This window comes from Schistocerca gregaria, chromosome 2 (assembly GCF_023897955.1).
Source record: "Schistocerca gregaria isolate iqSchGreg1 chromosome 2, iqSchGreg1.2, whole genome shotgun sequence".
Taxonomy (NCBI): Eukaryota; Metazoa; Arthropoda; class Insecta; order Orthoptera; family Acrididae; genus Schistocerca; species Schistocerca gregaria.
Genome location: NC_064921.1, coordinates 887,682,348 through 887,704,281, shown reverse-complemented (window position 1 = coordinate 887,704,281; position 21,934 = coordinate 887,682,348). Strand labels below are relative to the sequence as shown.

At 36.3% G+C, this 21,934-nt stretch overlaps 1 protein-coding gene across 1 annotated transcript in view; it reads left to right on the top strand.

Moving 5' to 3' along the window:
- Window positions 1–21,934, top strand: part of LOC126335321 (uncharacterized) — an 88,547-nt gene that overhangs the window by 23,031 nt on the left and 43,582 nt on the right. The window contains exons 3-5 of the mRNA XM_049998478.1: window positions 18,802–18,935; window positions 19,216–19,312; window positions 19,533–19,762. Coding sequence (XP_049854435.1) covers window positions 18,802–18,935; window positions 19,216–19,312; window positions 19,533–19,762 — 461 coding nt within the window. The remainder of the gene's footprint in view (window positions 1–18,801; window positions 18,936–19,215; window positions 19,313–19,532; window positions 19,763–21,934) is intronic.

The following is a 21,934-nucleotide window of genomic DNA, read 5'->3' as shown; positions in this document are numbered from 1 at the left end:
TTGGACTTCCTTAACCCTCGTGCAGAAAGGTGTGCAGTATACTGCTGCATCCATTTTCAGTAAGCTACGACTAGAATTCAACAATCTTAGCAGTAATCCACACACTTTTGAATCGAAACTGAAGAGTTTCCTCATGGGTCACTCCTTCTATACTGTTGAGGAGATCCTTGATAATTAACCTGATTATTGTTGTATTATTGATTATGTTTACTTAAACTTATGGCTTGACTTTTTTGGGTTCATAAACATTTTATTTTTATCTGTTATTACTTTTATGTTGTAATTTCATGTACTGACACGTTTCATGACCTTGGAGATTTGCTCCTCAATTTGGCCTATGGAACTTGACGTGTAAATAAAATAATGTAAATGTTTGGAAGGAGATAAAATGCTGATGTATGGTGCATTGGGACACACCTACTGCCATTCATATGCATCACAAATTTCATCTTCCCAGATTAATATGGTATGGCACTATTTTGAAAAACATGACTTCACTGTAACAATCACTTTGGCTTTTGACCAGGATCAAGCAACTGAAGTAAAGCTTTTGACTACATTCCTTCTAACATTTTACTAACAAAACTGGAGTTTTACGGTGTACAGAAATCTACATTAGCAGCAATTGCCTCCCACTTGAACAACAGAAGACAGATTGTATCAGTTAAAAATACACTTTCCCTCTTAGTAAAAGTTAGTTCTGGTGTTCCACAGGGTCTGTCCTTACCCCCAACTTCTTGACCTGCATCATTGTGTATCACAGTCTGTTATCTGTTGGTATACAACTTACTTCCCATCATGACATCCCAACCTTTGTAAGATTATGTGGGAAACACTCAACTCCGGATTGAATTATGTAGTTCTTTATACACTGTCAGTTGATTAGATTCTTTAACATCCATAACAATTAGTTCTACATGACCTGACGTATGGATGGGGTCAATGTTAGTTCCACAGGTATAGAGAAGTTGACTGCTATTTGTGAACTGCTAGAAAGGGCACTGACTATGGTTAATGAGCTTGAGGTTGTTCCTTCATGCTATAGCAGCTATGATAATATAATATACCCCAAAAACAACAATTCCAGAAAAGAAATCTTAATCGTAATGTGTTTTATGGTTAAACACAATTTACTTATTGTAGTGACGACCTCCCTTAAATGCTAAACATATTCTTCCCAGTTGCTACTACAAATGACTGAATCATCTAAGTAATTGTAGACAAAAATAATGTCCAAGAACAACAAACCTAGCAATGGAGAAAGGACTGCAGCACCTATTGGAAGGTCGAACAGAACATGACTGAATTCAAAAAGATTCCATTCCACGGCAAAAGCTGCAATAGGTTGAACCCTTCATTTAAGAGAATTTGGTGGCACATCTGGTTGAGATACAGTGTGGTAAAACTCTGAGCACCGGCGAACCAACCAAAGCAAGTACATAAACTGGGTAAGGGCATTGAATGATGGACCACCTTTTTCTTCAGCTCTCTCTAATCAACTGCTGGTCTACATTTCCCTGTGGCTGTGGTACCAGGAAAATGAGTGCTGAGTACAGAAATTTGGAGGGGAGGATGACACCTTGGTCAGCCATCTCCTTCATAAGAACTTTTAAATCTTTCATCTGCTGTGAGGATAACCTACATGGTGGCTGTCTGACTGAAACTATATTCATTACATCTGTTCCATATTTAATTAGATTCATTTTCCCAAATCTATCGATGACACATCCACAAAGTCATTACACAAGTCACCCAATCATTCCTTCTGATGTAACAGCAAATGATCTAACTGAACTATGCTGCCCATGCCTTTGTTAGACTGTATAGAATTCACTGGCAGTTTATTATGCTGACAAAATGAGAAGATAGAGTGTTTACAGAATCGAAACATGGTCTCTTCCCCAATTAGGGATTAATCCAGTCATCTGAATAACACCAGAACTAATGCCCTCAATAATATAGGCCAATGTTTCCAGGTCTTTGAATGTTTTAGATGGTTGGACAAATATGATATGTGATCAGTCCAAGGGATTGGTTCCTTCCACAATATTTGATACCATTTCTAGCTCGATATACAAAAGCACAAAGTTGTGGCTGCCATTTTTTTCCCTATTCACATATTCCCTGAAGAGCTCTCTAACACCTTATTCACATGCATAATGAGTATCTATCTACCACTTCATTGTCCTATTGGGGATCACTCATCTACACAACTGTTGATGGAGGTCTTTTACTGCTTTGCATGATATTATTGCCCTGGCAACCCACTGAATCAAACTTCCTCTCATGAGTACATACAACATCTGTAAGATTCCCACATCTGCTAATCCAAAAACTTCCGTTTGCTCGTTGAGCAACACCAAATATAGTATACAAACTATGCAGTATATGGGGTAGAGTACAGCAAGAACATCTGCTCCATCATCCCTAAAAGAGGCTAAGCTAACCTAGAAAAATATTAACTCCACTGTACCACCCTTACACCAGGACTCACTAACTTCTGATCTTGACAAGGTCATCTTTCTGCATCATGTTTATTTTTTCCCTGATACCTTGTAATGAAGATGGCGACAGCATTTCATTAGGTGTCAACTCTATTTGTACCTCATTTGCCTGAAGCGTCTCCAGCATGTCACTGTTTACCTTCCCTTGCTTAGGAAATGTAAATCATGTAATTTATGTAAGTTACATGCTACCCTGGTCTGTAATCTCTTCAGCTATGACCAGATGGGCACCTTGCCTTTCAAGAACTTAATAAATGCATCAATTTCAGCCAGTGCTAACAGTATTATAGCATTTGCACTACTTGCATTCTGCTGCTCCCGTGATGCTAATCAGACTGGCTTCCCCAATACCTGGCAAAGCTTCTGGGTCAACTTGGGTCAGTATATGTGGGGGCCTGTTGAGGTTCCATGGATACTGAGAACATGATAAACTTCTGTGCATTATATAATTTATTGTAATGGTTCACATTGGTACAATTTGCTACATGTTAGCATACACACACAAGGAAATGAACTGGGAACAGCATGGAAGGACAAAGATGTAAAACACAGTCAAAGATACATACACATAGTTAACCACATGTCAATATCATTTAAATAGGTTTGACCATATTAACACCCCTACTTCAAAACATTTAAATGATTTTCTTAAAAAATACTTAGACCCATACGATCCAAAAAATCAAAATGTTTTTCTTTTTCAATCCCTTTGTCATTATGTTAGTAGGCACATCAGCCGTTTATAAGTAAACAGTTTTTACAACTTTTTTGGACACTGCTTCCCTTATAAAATGATGTCGAACATCAATGTGCTTTGACCTTTTATGATTGGAATTATCTTCAGATAAGTTCAATGCACTCTGATTATCATTGAATAATGTGACATACTTATTATAGCTTATCAGTTCATGTAACAAGTTCCTTAAATCAATAGCCTCCCAACAAGCTTCTGAAAGAGCCATATATTCAGCTTCTGTGCTAGAAAGAGCAACAGTTTATTTGCTTCACACTCTGCCAGGGCACTACAGATCCACATAGTTTGAAAATAAAATCAGTTTATGGTTTTTGGTCTAAAGGACAATTGGACCAGTCTGCATCTACGTAAACACATGATGCTAATCTCCTTTCCTAAACTTTGGACTATAATTCTTAATTTCCTTCTGATATTTCAAAATTTGCTTAGCACATATCCATTGTTTTTTGGTATAAGAATTATTGAACTGGCATAAGTATCTCACACTGAAAGAGATGTCAGGTCTTGTAAGTACTGATAAATAGATTACACTACCAATTAGGTGATAAGGCACGTCACTAGTTTTAGTTTCTTTTTCAGTTAGAAAATCAAGCTTGATTTCAACAGGAGTCTTTACAGTTTTACAATCTATCATGTTGAACTTTTTCAATAACTGATCAATATAGTTCTCTTGGCTTAAAGCTAATACTCCATTTACTTTATCATATTTGATTTCCATCCCCAAACAATTTTTAGCCATTCCTAAATCCTTTACTTTGAACTCTGAAATTAACGTATTTTTCAAAAATCCAGTCTCTTTTGAGTCATTTGCAAAAATATAAAAGTGATCCACATATAAAGCTACCATAATAACTAAGCATTTACCTCTATGTTTTGTAAACAAGCAAGGTTCTAAATCAGATCTTTTGTAACCTAGACAGCTTAAGACATCATTTACTCTCTCATTACATACTCTGGATGATTGCTTTAAACCATACATAGCCCATTTTAACTTCAAAACCTTTCTTTTATCATTACAAAGATTTAATCCATCAGGTTGTTGTAAGAAAATATTTTCTTTGAGAATACCATTTAAAAAGCAGTTTTAACATCAAGATGTGTAATGTTCAAATCTAGTTCAGTGGATAAAACCATTAGAAGTCTAAGTGTTGAATGCCTTACTACAGGAGAAAAGGTCTCATCATAATCCATTCCAGGTTTCTGAGTGAGTCCTTTTGCCACTAGTCTAGTGCGATGCTATACTTCACCTTCACTGTTGATTTTTTTCTTAAACACCCACTTACATGGCACAAAAATTGCACTTTGTGGCATGTTTACTACTTCCCAGGCATTGTTGTCTTCAAATTCCTGTATCTTTTCATGAATAGCACGTTTCTATTCTTCTGCATCAGGTCTGCTAAGGGCTTCCTGTACAGTTGTTGGACCCCTGAGCTGATCTGAAGTTCCAGCAGAAAAAAAACCTCATAGTCATCAAATCTTCTATTTCGTTTGGGCTGCCTCTGTGATCTTCTGATATTTTTCACTTTATGTTCTTGCACAACACATTTGTTATCATCAATTTCTTTCTCTGATGTGACTGCTTTTGAGACATCATATAAGTCCTCTCTTAATACAGTATCATACTTCTCATTTTCTTCATCATCCCCCACTGAGGTGGTGATTTCTTAACAATTCTGTATTTCGGTTTCTGCAGCACTTGCATTTTCCATTATAGTCACATCTCGGCTTATCAAAATAACATTTGCTTCAGGCTCATAGAGTCCATAGCCTTTGTAGTATTGCTGTAGCCCACTAATATCATTTCTTTTGCCTTTTTATCCAATTTTGATCTCTTCACTTTGGGTATATGCACCATGACCTTGCTTCCAATTATTCTGAGATGACAGTTGTTGGGTTCCTTGCCGGTCCATATTTCATAGGGTGTTTTATTCCTTAAACTTCAACTCACTGACCTGTTTTGCAAGTATACTGCACTATTAACTGTTTCAGCCCAAACTCTTTTATCAAGTTTGCTACCAAATAGTAAACATCTTGCCTTTTCTACAACAGTTCTATTGTAAATGATGTTATTCACAAAATTATTAAGTGGTCAGCAAACAGACACTCTTTAAATTTTGATAAAACACAGTATATACAGTTCCATACAGTAAATGCCACAACTCCAGTAATAAATATAGACTTTGAACAGAAGTCTGTAGTTAAGGTAGAATTTTCAAAATTTTTAGGTGTGTCCATTGATGAGAGGTTAAACTGGAAGCAACACATTGATGGTCTGTTGAAACGTCTGAGTTCAGCTACGTATGCTATTAGGGTTATTGCAAATTTTGGTGATAAGAATCTCAGTAAATTAGCTTACTACGCCTACTTTCATTAACTGATTTCGTATGGCATCATATTCTGGGGTAATTCATCGTTGAGTAGAAAAGTATTCATTGCTCAAAAACGTGTAATCAGAATAATTGCTGGAGCCCACCAACGGTCATCCTGCAGGCATGTATTTAAGGATCTAGGGATCCTCACAGTAACCTCACAGTATATATATTCACTTATGAAATTTGTTGTTAATAATCCAACCCATTTCAAAAGTAATAGAAGTGTGCATAGCTATAACACCAGGAGAAAGGATGATCTTCACTGTGCAGGGTTAAATCTGACTTTGGCACAGTAAGGGGTAAATTATGCTGCCACAAAAGTCTTTGGTCACCTACCAAACAGCATCAAAAGCCTGACAGATAGCCAACTAACATTTAAAAATAAATTAAAAGAATTTCTAGATGACAACTCCTTCTACTCATTGGCTGGATTTTTAGATATAAATTAAGGGGAGAAAAAACCCAACAACAACAACTTAAACATTAGTGTCATGCAATATTTTGTGTTATGTAATATCTTGTACAGACATCTTTTATTAACATGACACGTTCCACGTCATTACGAAGTGTCGTATTCATGATCTATGGAGCAAGTATTAATCTAATCTAATCTAACCAGAATTTTTTCCCATTATCTGTTCTTACTGTTTTGATTTTTCTTTCTTGCTGATTTTCCGCCATTTTCTGGAATTCTTGAAATTTTTCTGAAGTCTCGTTCTTTGTCTTCAGAAAATAGACAGATCCCATTTTGGTGTAATCATCTTCCAAAATGAAAAAAATACATTGTACCGTCTAATGACATAACCTCCATTCATACACACAGGTCTGCGTGTACTACTTCAAGTGGTTTAGAGGCTATAGTGCCTCCAAGTGGAAAAGGCTGTCTTGTTTGTTTGCCTTAATTGCATACTACACATTTTTGCTTGCTAGTGTTGATGTTGATCTCTTCACATAACATTCCTTTTACAGCACCATTTGTCATTTTAATAAGATCCTTTGCATTTAGGTGACCTAATCTTCTATGCCAATCTTTAGCTAAAGCAGATTGTTCAAAATTTCTGGGTGTCTGTATTGATCAGAATTTAAACTGGAAGACACACATTGACAATCTACCGAAATGATTGAGCTCAGCTACCTATGCTATTAGTGTCATTGCAAATTTTGGAGACAAGCATATCAGTAAGTTAGCTTACCATGCATATTTTCATTCGTTGCTCTCTTACGGAATCATCTTTTGGGGCAATTCATCACTAAGAAAGAACGTATTTATTGCACAAAAACGTGTTATCAGAATAATGTCTGGGGCTCATCCAAGATCATCTTGTAGACAATTATTTAAAGAATTAGGGATATTGCCAGTAGCTTCACAATATATATACAGCCTAATGAAATTTGTTGTTAGTAACCCAGATCACTCCAGAATTAATAGCACAGTCCACAGCTACAATACTAGGAGACAGGGTGACCTTCACTACCGCTCATTGAATTTGACATTGGCACAAAAGGGGGTGAATTATACTGCCACAAAGATTTTTGGTCACTTGCCAAACAATATCAAAAGTCTGACAGACAACCAATCAGCATTCAAAAGTAAGTTGAGGGAATTCCTGAATGACAACTCCTTCTACTCCATAGATGAATTTTTAGACATAGGCTAAAGAAATACAGTAAGTATTAACAATTGTACCGTATATAAGACTAACAAAGATTATTTGGGATAAATGAATCTTTTGTACTTTGACACGTTCCACATCATTACGAAAGAATCGTGTTCATGATCCATGGAACAAGTAATATAACTAACTAATAACTAACTAACTAACTGTGATCATTCCCAGAAAATCACTTCTTCTGTCAACGTTTAGCTTGTACACACGATTAATCAGATCTGCAGTTGCAACTAGTTCCTTATGATTGTTATAAATATTGCACTGATCACTATTAAGTTCAACAAAATTTCCTTGTTCAATCAACCTGCTCACAGCATACATAACATTTCTTACAGTAATATCAAAAAAGTTCTTCCCAACCACTGTTGTTAAATCAACTTCTCTAGAGCACAACACTGGGATTTGTGTCTGAATTACAGCCATCATATTTTGAATGTTAACATCATTCACTTTGTTTTTTATCCATTCTTCATTTGGTGTGAGATTCACTCTAGCACAGGAATCAACATACCAGTCACTCCTGTCAAAAGAGCCACTTGTAAATAAAATACTGCACTGAAAACAGTTGAAGTTTTGTTTTGTCTTGTATCATTTTCACTGTTAGGGCATTTACTTTTAAAATGTCGTGGTTTCTTACATTTATAGCAAACATTGTCCTTCCTGTTTTTGTTTCCCACTGTATTTCCATTTTGGTGGTAAAATTTTGGTTTACTTTGCCAACTTTTGGCCCTAAAAGCACTACCAGTCATGGTGACCTCTTCTTCCATGTCAAGACGCTTACTTTTGATTGCGCCTGTTGTGACTTGAATTCCTGAGTGCTCAATTACCATTATCATGGGAGAATATTTTTCTGGCAATCCTGCTAGCAATAGCAAACCAATCCACTCATCACATTCCATGTAATTTCAGACCATTATCTACTGTCTGGTTCACATAGCTCATCATTCAATCATATTTTTCTAGACGTGTTGACATCAGTGTTCTCAATAAATTTATTCTTCTCGCAAAACCAGAGTCGTCAAACATTGATTTCAGTTTCTTTCATAAGCTCACTGTCATTTATGCTTCTCATATGTGCACATATAAAGATGGCTCAATCATAAGAATTATCTTTGCTTTAGCCTTTGAATCATCTGATGAAACTACTTCTGAGACACACTTCACAAATCCTTCGAGAATAAGCACATTTTCAATAGCGAATGTCACATCCTTTTAGATTCAGTACATTAATTAGATAATTTGTTGCCATATTTATCAACTCAAACAATTCTTCTTTGTGAATAACAGCACACTGAACTTTGAATCATGACATGTGGGTTTTAAACGGCATTAAATCACGACACATGGGTGTTAAACAGCGATCGGTTATCTGTGTATCTGGGCCCATAACCTCTTGAGGTTCTGTGTATATTGAGAACATGATGAACTTGTGCACATTGGTACACTTTGCTAGATGCTAGCTTACACACACAAGTAAATGAACTGGGAATGACTGGCAACAGCATGTAGGGACAAAGGTGTAAGACACAGTAAAAGATACATATACATAATTAACCACATATCGATATCATTTAAATAGGTTTGATGAGCTTAACAGTGTTTGTGTGTATTTTTTGGAGCTGAATGCAAGTAATATTTCCTGACAATTTTTATTGTGCTGATGCACTCTGATTTATCTGGATCATATTATTAATAAATGTTTCTAAAAGTGACAGGTATTTACAGCCCCAATCCTCCAACCACTTACCACTCATATGTACTATGCCGCAACTGGTAGCAGAATGTGATTGTGTGTTGTGTGGGTGTATTGTTAGTATGTAATGTAACAGTGATATTTCAGCATTGTTCCACTGTTTTGCTTTTACTATTCCAGGGATGACAGTTAGAGACTTGTCAGGAATGGGAAATGGCATGGGTGTGTAAGGATGAGTTACCCTGTGAAGTAGTAATTCTTGTCACATCTCTAACTACCATCCCTGCATTAGCAATAGCAAAAGAGCAGAAGGACACAAAAATAGCACAATTATCTTATGTACTAACAACACATCCTCAAAACACAAAACCACATTGTGCTGCCAGTTGTGGCACAGGACACTTTTTGAGTGCCAAGTGGCGGGTATTGTGGGGGTTGTAAATACTTAACTAGTTTAAAACCATTTATTAATAATACAATCAAGCAAATCACAGAGTATGAGCATAATAAAAAACAAAGGAAAGATTACTTGCACTCAAATCCAACAAACCTACAACTGATTCAGTGTATAAGCTGGAGGGGACAACAATGGAATAGGGCAGCTATGGACAAGTTTAGGAAACAATTCATAGTTTAAATGAAAATGATAACTGACACAGAAACCCTTAAGGCTAATATTAAGTATCCTAATTAACCAAATGCAGCAGGAAATAGACAACTTATAGTCCAGAAAAAGGCCTAAACTATACTTGCATATAGGCAAGATAGACCGGTCTAGCAAATTCAAATGATAGGCCAACCAATTAGATATAATAAGATTACCCATTAAAACACAACAATAATATAAGTTGTAACTTAAGGGGGTTAGTAGTGAGCAGTTGCATTTGCGCCCCTAATACTGAGTCATATATTGGCTAGCCTTTGAACAGCAGTGAATTGAATACACAGTTGTCTGTACCACAACCTTGCACAAAATGAAGTACACTATATAAGTTCACATTGAAACTTATTTATTTAAAAAAACACTTCTAATTTTGTGGCCATGCATACTAAAGTTCACAAATAAATCCGATCTGGATGAATGATAATCGGTGCAATTTGTACTCATGGTTTATTGTCTCGCTCCTTCACACTTTCACATTGTTCCTTCACAATTTATTTGCATACACTGGTGTCCATGGTTACACTCGCAACACTTTGCCGCTCCGAACTTACCACCACAACGGACAATGACCAAAAGCCCCACTTTCGTGCTCATATCCCCAGTCCTGACTCGGGTCAGGTGACACTACATTAATCAAAATAATTCCTAAACATGGCCACAATTTGTTTACAAGATTGTTTATAAGATTTAAATACTTAAACCTACATATATTATATAATTTTACACACATTTATCACCACATAATTTTATAATTTGTTGCAATTTAAAAAAAAAAAAGCTATGCAACGGAACTACAAACGCTCATCAAAACACAAAACAAGTACTTTCATATCCATTTAGCATTACACTATTTTCACTCTGCATTTAATACATAATTTTATGCTTAAGCACGGAAAATTAAAACCAGTACTAATTTATGACATGCTATCAGATTCATTTCACCCTTCTCCCTTCATTTAATGATGTCTTTGCACAAAATATGAGACATACAAATACTTGTCTGGCACTGCAAAGATCGAAACTGAATGGTGTCTTCATGATAAAATAATTACTTACTTTGCAGTTGTTCTAGACATCTTTGTAACTTAATTCTACTATGAAATGTTTTGCTCGAAGTGCACCAGATGAGCATATAATTTCAGCTACTGTGCTTTAAATTTAAATTGCGAACTACTTGGAAGAGCTCCTTTTCGCATGACTTCTATTTCATTGATTAGGTATGCAGAAAATCCAAGGACTCACATTACGAGCACACTCTACATTATTTACTTAAGTGTTAAGTCATTTACAGTAATTATATGCAACTATGTAACCAAGTAATTTAAACCATCTGAAACTGCTGAATGCTGCCTTCTCTTTATTAGGGAAAGATGAGTCTATAAATGTATTGACTTGTGTTTGTGCTTTTCACATCCCATCCATTTTCCATAGAAGATATTTCCTTTGCCAGCAAAGCTGCTGTATGGCCATATTATCCCACGTTACCATACAAAGTGCATACCCTCAGGGTCTAATTCAATAAATCTTCAGTAACTTAAATATATTTCAGCCAAACACACTAAAGCATTGCAGCAGTCCCACCTTTAGGACAACAGTAAGTAGGAAAGCCCTGAACCCTCCAACTGCTAGCAGTGCTTGAAGAAGAATCGCAACTGGAATGCAAATGACTGCACAACCAATGCTTTCATCATGCACCACTCATTTGACACTCTTCTTGTGCACTATTGCTCAAGAGCACATGCCACATTTAGTATCCACTTGTGTTTTGTCAGCTCAGCCTCCACTGGAGGCAAGACGCGAGTCACCATCTGCCCATATGGAACAAGAACCTTTGTTCATGCTTTGGTAACAAGATCGTTGTTTGTTATCTCAAACTCAGACCCCACCCGGCTGCCCCACTGTTGCCCAAGCAAACTTGCAACACTCTCTGTATTGCTTACACCTGTCCCTGTTGCTCTGTTGTTGTCTTTTCTCGATAGCTCTCCACAGACTGACTAATGTCTTTGCCCAAGATTTCTCACAGCTAAAGCATTGTGGCACTTCAGGTGATCTCTGGATGACCAGTGACCAGCAATGACTGCTCATGTCCAGTGTCAACATGCTGTAGTTCACAGCCCAATCCTCATATGAAAAGTAAATGATGGATAGTAATTGGTCTTGGATCTTTTGTGGAAAAAAAAGAGTTTGAGTAGTGCCCATGTGGCTGTCCCTGTATTCCACAACATCGTGTATGAAATGTTGACTGTTTCTGGTATACTGGCTGAACCACATGAGCCATGATGAGATATCATGAGTTGCATCATCATTTGGGACTCTGATTGCCAAGGAAGGTTCATGATTGCACAGAAGGAGATACTGGAGGCTGTCAGGGAAACAGGTTAGGAAGAAAACCAATGTGGAATCAATGTTTCTAAGAAGGCTTTATTGGCAGCTTTCAAACATATTGGATGCAACTAGCTGCAAGGATTAGATCATGCAGGCACCAGTGAGATCTGCCATCTTGATTCTAAAGCTGTTAGATGCCTTCAGCAGCTATCAAAGGTAGTGGAGACAGATTCTCTGTGGCTCATGAAATGGAAGCACATCTCATAATATTTAACAATATTACAAGAACTGAATGTGGTCCTCTTGTCTAGCCTGAATCTAGGTGTAAGCCTTAAACCAAAGACTGTGTGGATACTGTGACAATCTCAAGTACAGGGTTCTTGGCTTATGACAATGTGTGGGGAGTTACAGATTCTCCCAGAATATGTCAGACATGCACAACATTAAAAAAGCAGATGTTCAAATAGCACAGTACATGTTTTGTGCCTAAGAGGTGGTTGTTTTATCTTAGAAAGCAAACCCTTAAAGTTCGGAAACAGCATTTATAGTGCCCCATTTGACACATCACATCATTTCAATATCTGGGCATAACATTGCCAAGTGATATGAAATGGAAAGAGCAAGTAAGGATTGTGGTAGGGGAGGCAAACGATGAACTGTGATTTATTGGTAGAATTTTGGAAAAGTGTGGTTCATCTGCAAAGGAAATCAGATATAGGACACTATTTTTGAGTACAGCACTAGATCAGATTAAAGGAGGACATTGAAGCATTTCAGAGGTGGGCTGCTAGATTTGTTACCGGTAATATCAAACAACATGCTAGTGTTACAGAGATGCTTCACGAACTCAAATGGCAGTCCCTGGAGGGAAGGTGGCATTCTTTTTGAGGAACACTACTTAGAAAATTTAGAGAACCAGCATTTTAAGCTAGCTGCAGAATTACTCTATTGCCGCCAACGTACATTTCGTGCAAGGGACACAAAGATAAGATATGAGAAATTATCGCTCATGTGGAGGCATACAGACAGCTGTTTTCCCTTGCTCTATTTGTGATTCCTGGAGGGGCCAAGGATTTTCACCTGCCTTGAGATGACTGGGTGTTTGTGGTATCCTCATCATTGCATCGTCATTCATGAAAGTGGTGAGATTGGACAAAGTAAAGCTTTTTGTACACTAGTAAGGTTTTTTGATTCATAATGGAGGTCCATCTTCCTCCTGGTATTGTGGGTATGGTATGCATCATTGGTTTTGTACGATTGTCCATTTTTACCAGTGAAACATAATAGGGAGTAGATATATTGGCATGCAGTTGTCAGTATCCCTAATTTTCTGAAAAGTTCCTACAAGAATGTCTAGGCTGGACTCCGCTAATTATCCTAATAACTCTCTTTTGGGCAATGAATATTTTTTTGGATAGCGGCTGATTACCCCAGAAAACTATGCCATACAGCAATAATTCATGGAAATACTAAAATAAGCTGTTTTTGTGGTGTCTCGGTCACATATAGTGGAAATAATACGAATAGCGAATATTGCTGAGCTGAGTTTTTTGTGGAGGTGCAAAATATGTTCAGACCATTTTAGACTGTTGTCAATGTGTACACCCAGAAACTTATAGTAACTCACTACCACTCAATGTAATACTTAATTGATACTCAACTTTTTTCCTTACTTGGAAATGCACAAACTGGGTCTTATTAACATTTAGTGATAATCCATTATTTACAAACCAATTACATACTTCACTAAAGACAATATTGGCTGATTCCTGAAGATTGAGGTTGGAAGTTTTGTTGATGAGGATAGAGGTGTCATCAGCAAAAAGACTAAAGTGAGTTGGAAAGCTAGTAAGATGACACAGAGTACCCCTCAGAGTTGTTATACATGACCTTCTGCTTTCTTCCAACTAGGTAGGATTTAACCCATGAACCAATTGAGCCACTTATACCATAATATTCAGCCTTTGCTAAGAGGATTTCATGATTAACACTATCAAAGGCCTTAGAAAGGTCACAGAAGATACCAACAGGAGATAATTTATTATTAAAAGCCTCTAAGATTTGATGGGTGAAGGAAAAAATAGCTTGTTCTGTTGATACACCCTGTTGAAATTCGAACTGGCTACTGTTTAATACCTTATACTGCATGAAGTGTTCAATAAGTCTTTTCTGAACCAATTTCTCAAGAATTTTAGAAAATGTTGTCAAAAGGGAGATACGCTGATAGTTGGTAACGACGGCTTTATCGCCTTTTTTAAAGAGAGGTTTGACAATAGCATACTATAGTCTCTCAGGAACAATCCTGTGCTGGATGGATTCACTGAATATGTGGCACAGTATTTTGCTTATCGGCTTATAGCACTCCTTCAGTAATCTTAAAGAGATACCATCTATGCCAACAGAATTCTTGCTCTTCATCTCTCTAATTATATTCTCAATTTCATGTACTGTGACAGGAGACACTTTAATCTGCTTGTTTTTTTTCATTAATAGCTTTTTGAAGGGATAACATGGCTTCATTAACAGTACATGTTTTTCCAGTTTGTAGTGCTGATGCCAGAAACTGGTTGTTAACTATCAGTGATTATTTCAACATTGTCACGAATGGTATCATTTGTTTTAATTTCTATTGTTTTTTCTGCAGTGGGGAGTTTACCTGTTTCCCTTTTTATTATGCCCCATATGGTTTTAATTTTGTTATTAGAGACATCAATTTCTGATTTTATAGAAATACTCTTTGCTCTTCTTAGAACTTTTTTAAGGATAGAGCAGTGTAGTTTGTAATGTTTTTCCTTTTCTACACTATAACTGGATTTGAGTGAGGCATACAGATTCCTTTTCCTTCTGCAAGACATTTTAATGCCCAGAGTTAGCCAGTTTTTATTAGAGTAGGTCTCACATTTGGATTTGACAGTCCTTTTAGGAAAGGCTGCTTCGAATAGGCAGATAAATTCATTTAGAAAAGCATTGTACTTATCATTAACATTGTCAGAGAGCTCAATCTGGTCACAGTCTACTTCTTGTAGGGTATTACAGAAGCTGTTGATAGACTGTGTGTTAATTACTCTGAAAGTTTTACTGCAGGAATTGTTCTTACAAAGAGGGCTAACATTATCAATTGAAAGTAGTTGACCATCATGGTCTGAGAGCCCATTCAATATATGTTTTATAGTTATGTTTAGAATTCTACTGCTGTTTAAGAAGATGTTGTCAATTCGACTTGTAGAATTAGCTGTAACTCTAGTGGGAAAATCCACAAGTGTTGTTAAGTTAAAAGAGTTCATGATCTTTCTGGTCATACAAAGAAAATTTGAATGTATCACTAATCAACAGCAGGAGTGTGAAAGACAAGCTCTGAGAATTACTCTTGCATACTTATGAAAGCAGTCTACACATAACATATAAGCCTAGCTAAAATTAGAAACAAATACAGTCCATTCCTTAATTATTATGAATGGAATTCTAGAATGATAGACTAAATTGATGGAAAGACATTGAGTAAAACAGAAGTGATTCATGGCATTGCCCAAGGTACTGTTATAGGCACTCTGTTATTGCTTATTTATATAAACGACTTAAGAGAGAATCTGAGCAGCCATTTTATGTTATTTTCACATGATGCTGTCATTTTTCATCAAGTAAAGTCATCAGAAGATCAAAATCAATTACAAAATGATTTAGATAAGATATCTGTAAGGTGCAAAAATTGGCAATTCACCCTAAATAATGAAAAGTGTGTGGTTATCCACATGAGTGATAAAAGGAATCCATTAAACTTCATTTACATGATAAATCAATCAAATCTAAAGGCTGTAAAGTCAACTAAATATCAAGGAATTATGACTACAAACAATTTAAACTGGAAAGAAAACATAGATATTATTGTAGAGAAGGTGAACCAAAGGCTGTGTTTTATTGCCACAGCACTTAGAAGATGCAAAAAAAAAAAAAAAAAAAAAAAAAAAAAAAAAAAAAAAAAAAAAAAAAAAAAAAAAAAACACCACAAAAGATTTTGCCTACTACTCTTTTGGAGTACTGCTGCTTGATGTGGGATCCTTACCATATAGGATTAACATAATATATCAAGATAGCTCAAAGAAGGACAGCACATTTTATATTATTGAAATATAGGGGAGAGAATTTCACAGACATGATAAAGGATTTGGGGTTTACCTCATTAAAACAACGACATTTCTCATTGTGCCATGATCTTCTCACAAAATTTCAATCACCAACTTTCTCTTCTGAATGTGAAAACATTTTGTCAATGCCGACCTACGTAGGGAGAAATGATCATATAATAAAATAAGGGAAATCAGAAAACGCATAGAAAGATATAGGTGGTTTTTTTTTCCCACACTATCCTAGGATGGAATAACATAGAATTATTGTAAAGAGCCATATTAAATTCAACCTGAACTGATTATAAGAAACTTTTTGAACCAGCTGCATGATATTCAGCTTGCTCTGCTCATCCATTAGGTCCACTAGCCTATTAATAACACAGATCAGGGTGATTTCATTTATGGCTGTGAGATTATTTCCATTGTAAAACATAGTCACTGACAGAGACATTACAGAACTTTGATTTTCATGACTGATGTGTACTGCTCTTTAACCATGCTGGTTACTATCCATTCTGTGTTTTATGTACACCAGTGAGTGGTAAGTAAACCTTATGTGTTCATTTGCATCATTACATGCATAGTTTTCACTGTGGAGCAACATTTCCACACATCTTTCATAACTTCTGGAAAATCTTTAGTACATTTTTACAGCATCACATATTGAATAAAATATATGCTTATGAAATGCTGGACCCGGTATGTATTTGGCCTGAAGATTTCCTGGATAACAGAATCAAACACCTCATTCTTAATGAGGTGACATCGTCAGAAGTGAAAGTGGCATTTGTTGTATGTCAAGGAAGTATGGTAGGGCTATTGATGTTCATGATTATATGTAAATGATCTGCCAGATAATGATTTTAACTCCATAAGAAATGTTCACAGATGATCAGACAATTGTACACAGAAAAAAAACGTTGTTAGAACATCAGTACAAAATGGAAGAAAAATATTAATCACACTGCTCCCCTCATGCAAAGGCAACTCACACATATATGACCACCTTATCTGACTGTTGAGGCCTGAAGTTTCTCTTTCTTAGTGAGATACATGAAATGCAGGTGTCCCAGCTAGAGAATAGAAATGAAAATAAATTTAAAGAAAAAGGAAAACAAAAAATCCACAAAAAGCATGCAATGGACAAAAATATGAGAAAGAACTAATGAAATAGTGAGCAAAGGAGCCCAACGGAAAGAAATGGACCCAAGTATAAAGCTACAGAAAATACAAGATAAAAATAACAAAAAAGAAATATAACATTAGAAACTACAATTCAGGTAGAGGCTCTTTTCATATATACATAAATGACAAGCTAACACAAGTGTGTACTTTTCAGAAATGTCTAGTATATCCAGACACTGTTTGTCAAGTCCCTTTGCTTTCCAATATTGTCATTAGGCCATGAAAAGGTAAGTGTTTCTGAAAGACAAAGCTGCTGAATAGCTATATATACAGAAGTGGCAATATATATATATATATATATATATATATATATATATATATATATATATATATATATTGCATCTTGGACATTACAAAGGATAATACACTCTAACTCTTTTCTGCCAAAATATAAGAAGGATATCAAATAAGAGAGATGGTCATCTCATATATTTTACAGGAAATTGTAAAATCTAAAGGTATTCTTACAGATTTGCTATGCATTACAAGCCATCAATTGGAGTTCACAGAAATTGAATACATTCATCCATAATGTAATAATTCCAAGTGACTCTGTTGCCTGGTGCAAAGTTTTCACCTGCTTGCCACTCTGCTACTTGAATATCCCTAACCTGCCCCACTAACCATACTGGGAAATGGAAAAAATGGTTCAAATGGCTCTGAGCACTATGGGACTTAACATCTATGGTCATGACCCCGCCGGGAATCGAACCTGGGAACTCGGGCGCGGGAAGCGAGAATGCTACCGCACAACCCTGGAAAATGGAGTTCTGGTTCAAAAGTGTATAACAGGTTGCCAATGTACATGAGTCTGGAAATAAAAGTTCTCAGATATTCAGAAGTATAGTGAAAGAATACTTTTTAGCTTCTTCTATAATTTGTCAGAAGATCTTGACTTCAGTATAATCCTAGTATTCTTATCAGTCAGGTTTTAACTTTACAATTATAGAGGCAGCTTACAGATTTCTGTGTAAAGTTACATAAATTCATTTTAAGAAGTATCAGATAAAAAAGAGCATTTGAGCAGGAAATGATGTCCATGGTGTTGTAGAGAGCTTTAGTGTGTAAAAATTGCAGGTTTTGATGGGATTGGGATATATCCAACAAATAATGTACGGTGTCAGATGTAAGTAATACACTGAGATGAAGAGGTCAACACAGAAGAAGGAGCTGTGATGAATCACATCAAAGCAGTCTGATAGCTGATAAAGCCCCCCCCCCCCCCCCCCCCAAAAAAAAAAAGAAGAACAACAGCGGAAGAGGAAGACCCATTTAGTTGCCTTTCTTGTAATATACGTATATGATTGTGTCGTTCTTATTATTTTAACATGACAGTATGCATTTTCATTATATTATGAAATGTTATCAAGTAGATATTCAGTAAATTACCTTTCATCATTACATGTCATCCTAATTGGATTGTTCCAATCTTTTGTTCATGAATATAAAATTTGTGACGTAATACATATGATTAGAATTACTACATCAAGTTGCTTTCTCTGAATTACAGGTTCAGTAGTGGGCCGCGAGGGAATAATTTGGACATCTGGGTTTCTTGTGCCCACCAAAACTAAAGGATGTTTGAATATCTACTTTACTGGTACAGAGCCATTTGATGGGCCTTACAACATTGCTTCTCTAGATGTAAGTTAAATTTATTGCAAACATAGCATGAAACCTGTAATAAACAGGTAATGTGCCATGCCAATTTAAGGTGATTGTTGTTAGAGAGCTTTCATGTTAGATTTTAAGCACTTACATTTCCACATAAAGTGATATTATGGTCCCAGGCAGTTAAACAATACCAACAGATTTAAATGTCTTTGAAAGTCTAAAGAAACTGGAGTGAATTTAACATTATGTTTTTATTAGTATGTGTTGCAGCAAATTCTAGTTGGATATTATGCAATGCTTATTTTTTCAGGACCAAGATTACTCTTATCATCGTGTAATTTGGAAGGATGTTAATGGTGATGGTCTTTTGGATGCAGTAACAGCTCGTTTCCACACCGGTCTCTTAGGTAAGCATGAGTGAAAAATTTGTCGTTTGATTGAGAATAATAAATCAAAAGCATTTATGTCCTATAAGTTAAATCAATTTTTTACTTCCTGATTATGAGGGGTTGTAAGGAGTCTCAGTAGCTTGTATATCAAGAGCTATACATTAATGTAATTAAATGCATCATTTACCACTCTGCTCTGGTAAAGTCAATGGTTAACATATATCTATATATGTTTCAGGTAGTGTAACAAAACAGTCCTTGTGGCTTGAGAATCCCGGTAATTCTCAGCTAGAGGGATGGACTCAGCATATGGTAAAAGAGGATGGAGCTGATATACATTTCCAAGTCGAGCAACTGACAGCAGGGGGAACAACTTATGATGTCCAGATCAATGGAGAGTTCTGGAATGAAAAACTCACAATATATTACGGGAATAACAATGCAAACTTCTGGGAAGACCCGTCTGAGGTAAGTACCATCACTAAAAGTATGTCCACTCCTTCCACATGTTTATATACAGGGATATCACCTAAGTCATGAGAAAAATGACTAAGAATTTTTTATCTTTTATGTACAAGGCACAAATGAAGCCTAAAAACTACTGTAAATGTTAGACAAAGAATTTATAAATGTGCAGAGAGAGAGAGAGGGGAGAGAGAGAGAGAGAGAGAGAGAGAGAGAGAGAGAGAGAGAGAGAGAGAGAGAGAGAGATTTTTAGTATAGTGGTAAGAGGGAGTAGCAGCATTTTAAAAATCTCCACCATTGGCATGTAAGTGTGGGTCTGTGTTTAAAGGTAACTTTTTTATGGTTTTTGTGAGTAACTCAAAAGCAGCTGCTGCTAGCAAAAATGTTTCCCAGTACAAAATTAAACTACATTAAATTTATCACAAAAAAGCTCCTATTCATTGTTTCTCTGGGACTAATAAGTTTCCAGGCTGCAGCTGATGGAATCTCATAAATTATTAAATATAGTGTTTTCATGGTATAAAACTAATATTTATTGTAAAATGAAGTGACATCGAAACAAATATTTACAGGTATTTAATGTGTGTCCCATTTTTAAGTGCAGTAGAGCCATGTTAATGCCTATATTGTGTTCTGGTTGTGTAACAGAGTGAAAGGGGAGGGGTGGGGGAGGAGAAGTGCAAAGGAATGTCATTGGATTGTGGTCATGTTTTCTTTTTTCTTTAATAAATCTACAAACTGAAGAGGGAGCTGATGACTCCCCACTATCTATCCCACTATGACACAAGAAGCCGCTCTACAAAGAACATTTACCCTGCATGGAATATAGATAGGAGTTACTAATAATACTAAAACAAGAATACATTTGGACATAATCTGTGTAAATCTGTGCACACTTTTCTACACTCTAGAGGGGAACTGGTTCTTAGTCATCCTGTATGGCAGCTGCAGCATTTTTTTGGGAAAGGCAACTTCCCCTACCATGATCACAGCTGGCTTTTCAATTTACAGGCAGATTATACTTCCCCAGCATTTCCTGTACAGTTTTATTATGTGAACAGACAATATAACTTCATTGAGCTCAAGTGCACTGAAGACCTGACCATCTCAGTATGAGCGTGCAGTATATATCTTTTCTTTTTCTACATCACATTGCTTCATGCTTGGTCCATGCCTGGGTATGTATACTGGTGCTCCACCTGTCCTTGATGTCACTTTGTTTTGGGTGCAGAGTGTCTCCCACCTCTCCTTACTGTAACAAAGTGTTGGTTCTCATGCATTACTGCACTTGTTGGCACAGTCTCAGTGTATCAACAGGTACTTTTCTGAGATCTGAATGGGTGTTTAATGACAGCCCCAGTGGTTTGATACCTGTGTCAGAACCTCATTGTGGTCATAAATCATTCAGTGAATTATGTTGGGAGGAAGAGAAGGGTCACAAGATGATCTCTCTCTCTCTCTCTCTCTCTCTCTCTCTCTCTCTCTCTCTCTCTCTCTCCCACACACAAACACACACACACACACATACACACGCACTACATTGTTTTGGTGCTGCAGCCAGACTGGGGAGAGGAAGTGTGTCTGTTGGATGTGGGTGAGAAGGGGAAAGGTAAAAGGAAGGGAGGGTGACAGATGGGGTGTGAAAGTCACCCAGGGAACAGGGAAAGAATGTGGCTTGGAGGGCCTGTCCTGCCACAGGCAGGGGAAATTCCAGGTGACACAGAATGAAGTGGTGCAGAGGATTTTGAGTGGTTTGTCTATAGTCAAGTGGCATAGTCCATATCAATTCAGGCAGGATGTTATTGAATTTAACAAATGTTAAAATGAAGGACTAGGTAAGGAACACATATTTTTTTGTTTTCTCCAAAAAAATTTCTGCTCTGAGATACAGCCCTCCAAAGAGACATTGTGCATACCATTTTGAACATGTGAAATTTGGAATTTTTTTAAAAATGCTGTATCTCTGGAACAGTTCTAGATATATTGTTGGATTTTTTTATTTGAAAGATAATTGCTTTATGTTTACAAAGAAATCCTCCATTTGGACTTATATGTCAAAGTTCTTTTACTACAGCATTTTTAACTTTTTTTATAATTTATGGCAATTTTTTTTCAAAAATGCCAAGCCATAAAATTTTGATTTTTTCTGTTTATTACTCCCATATAGTTCTACAT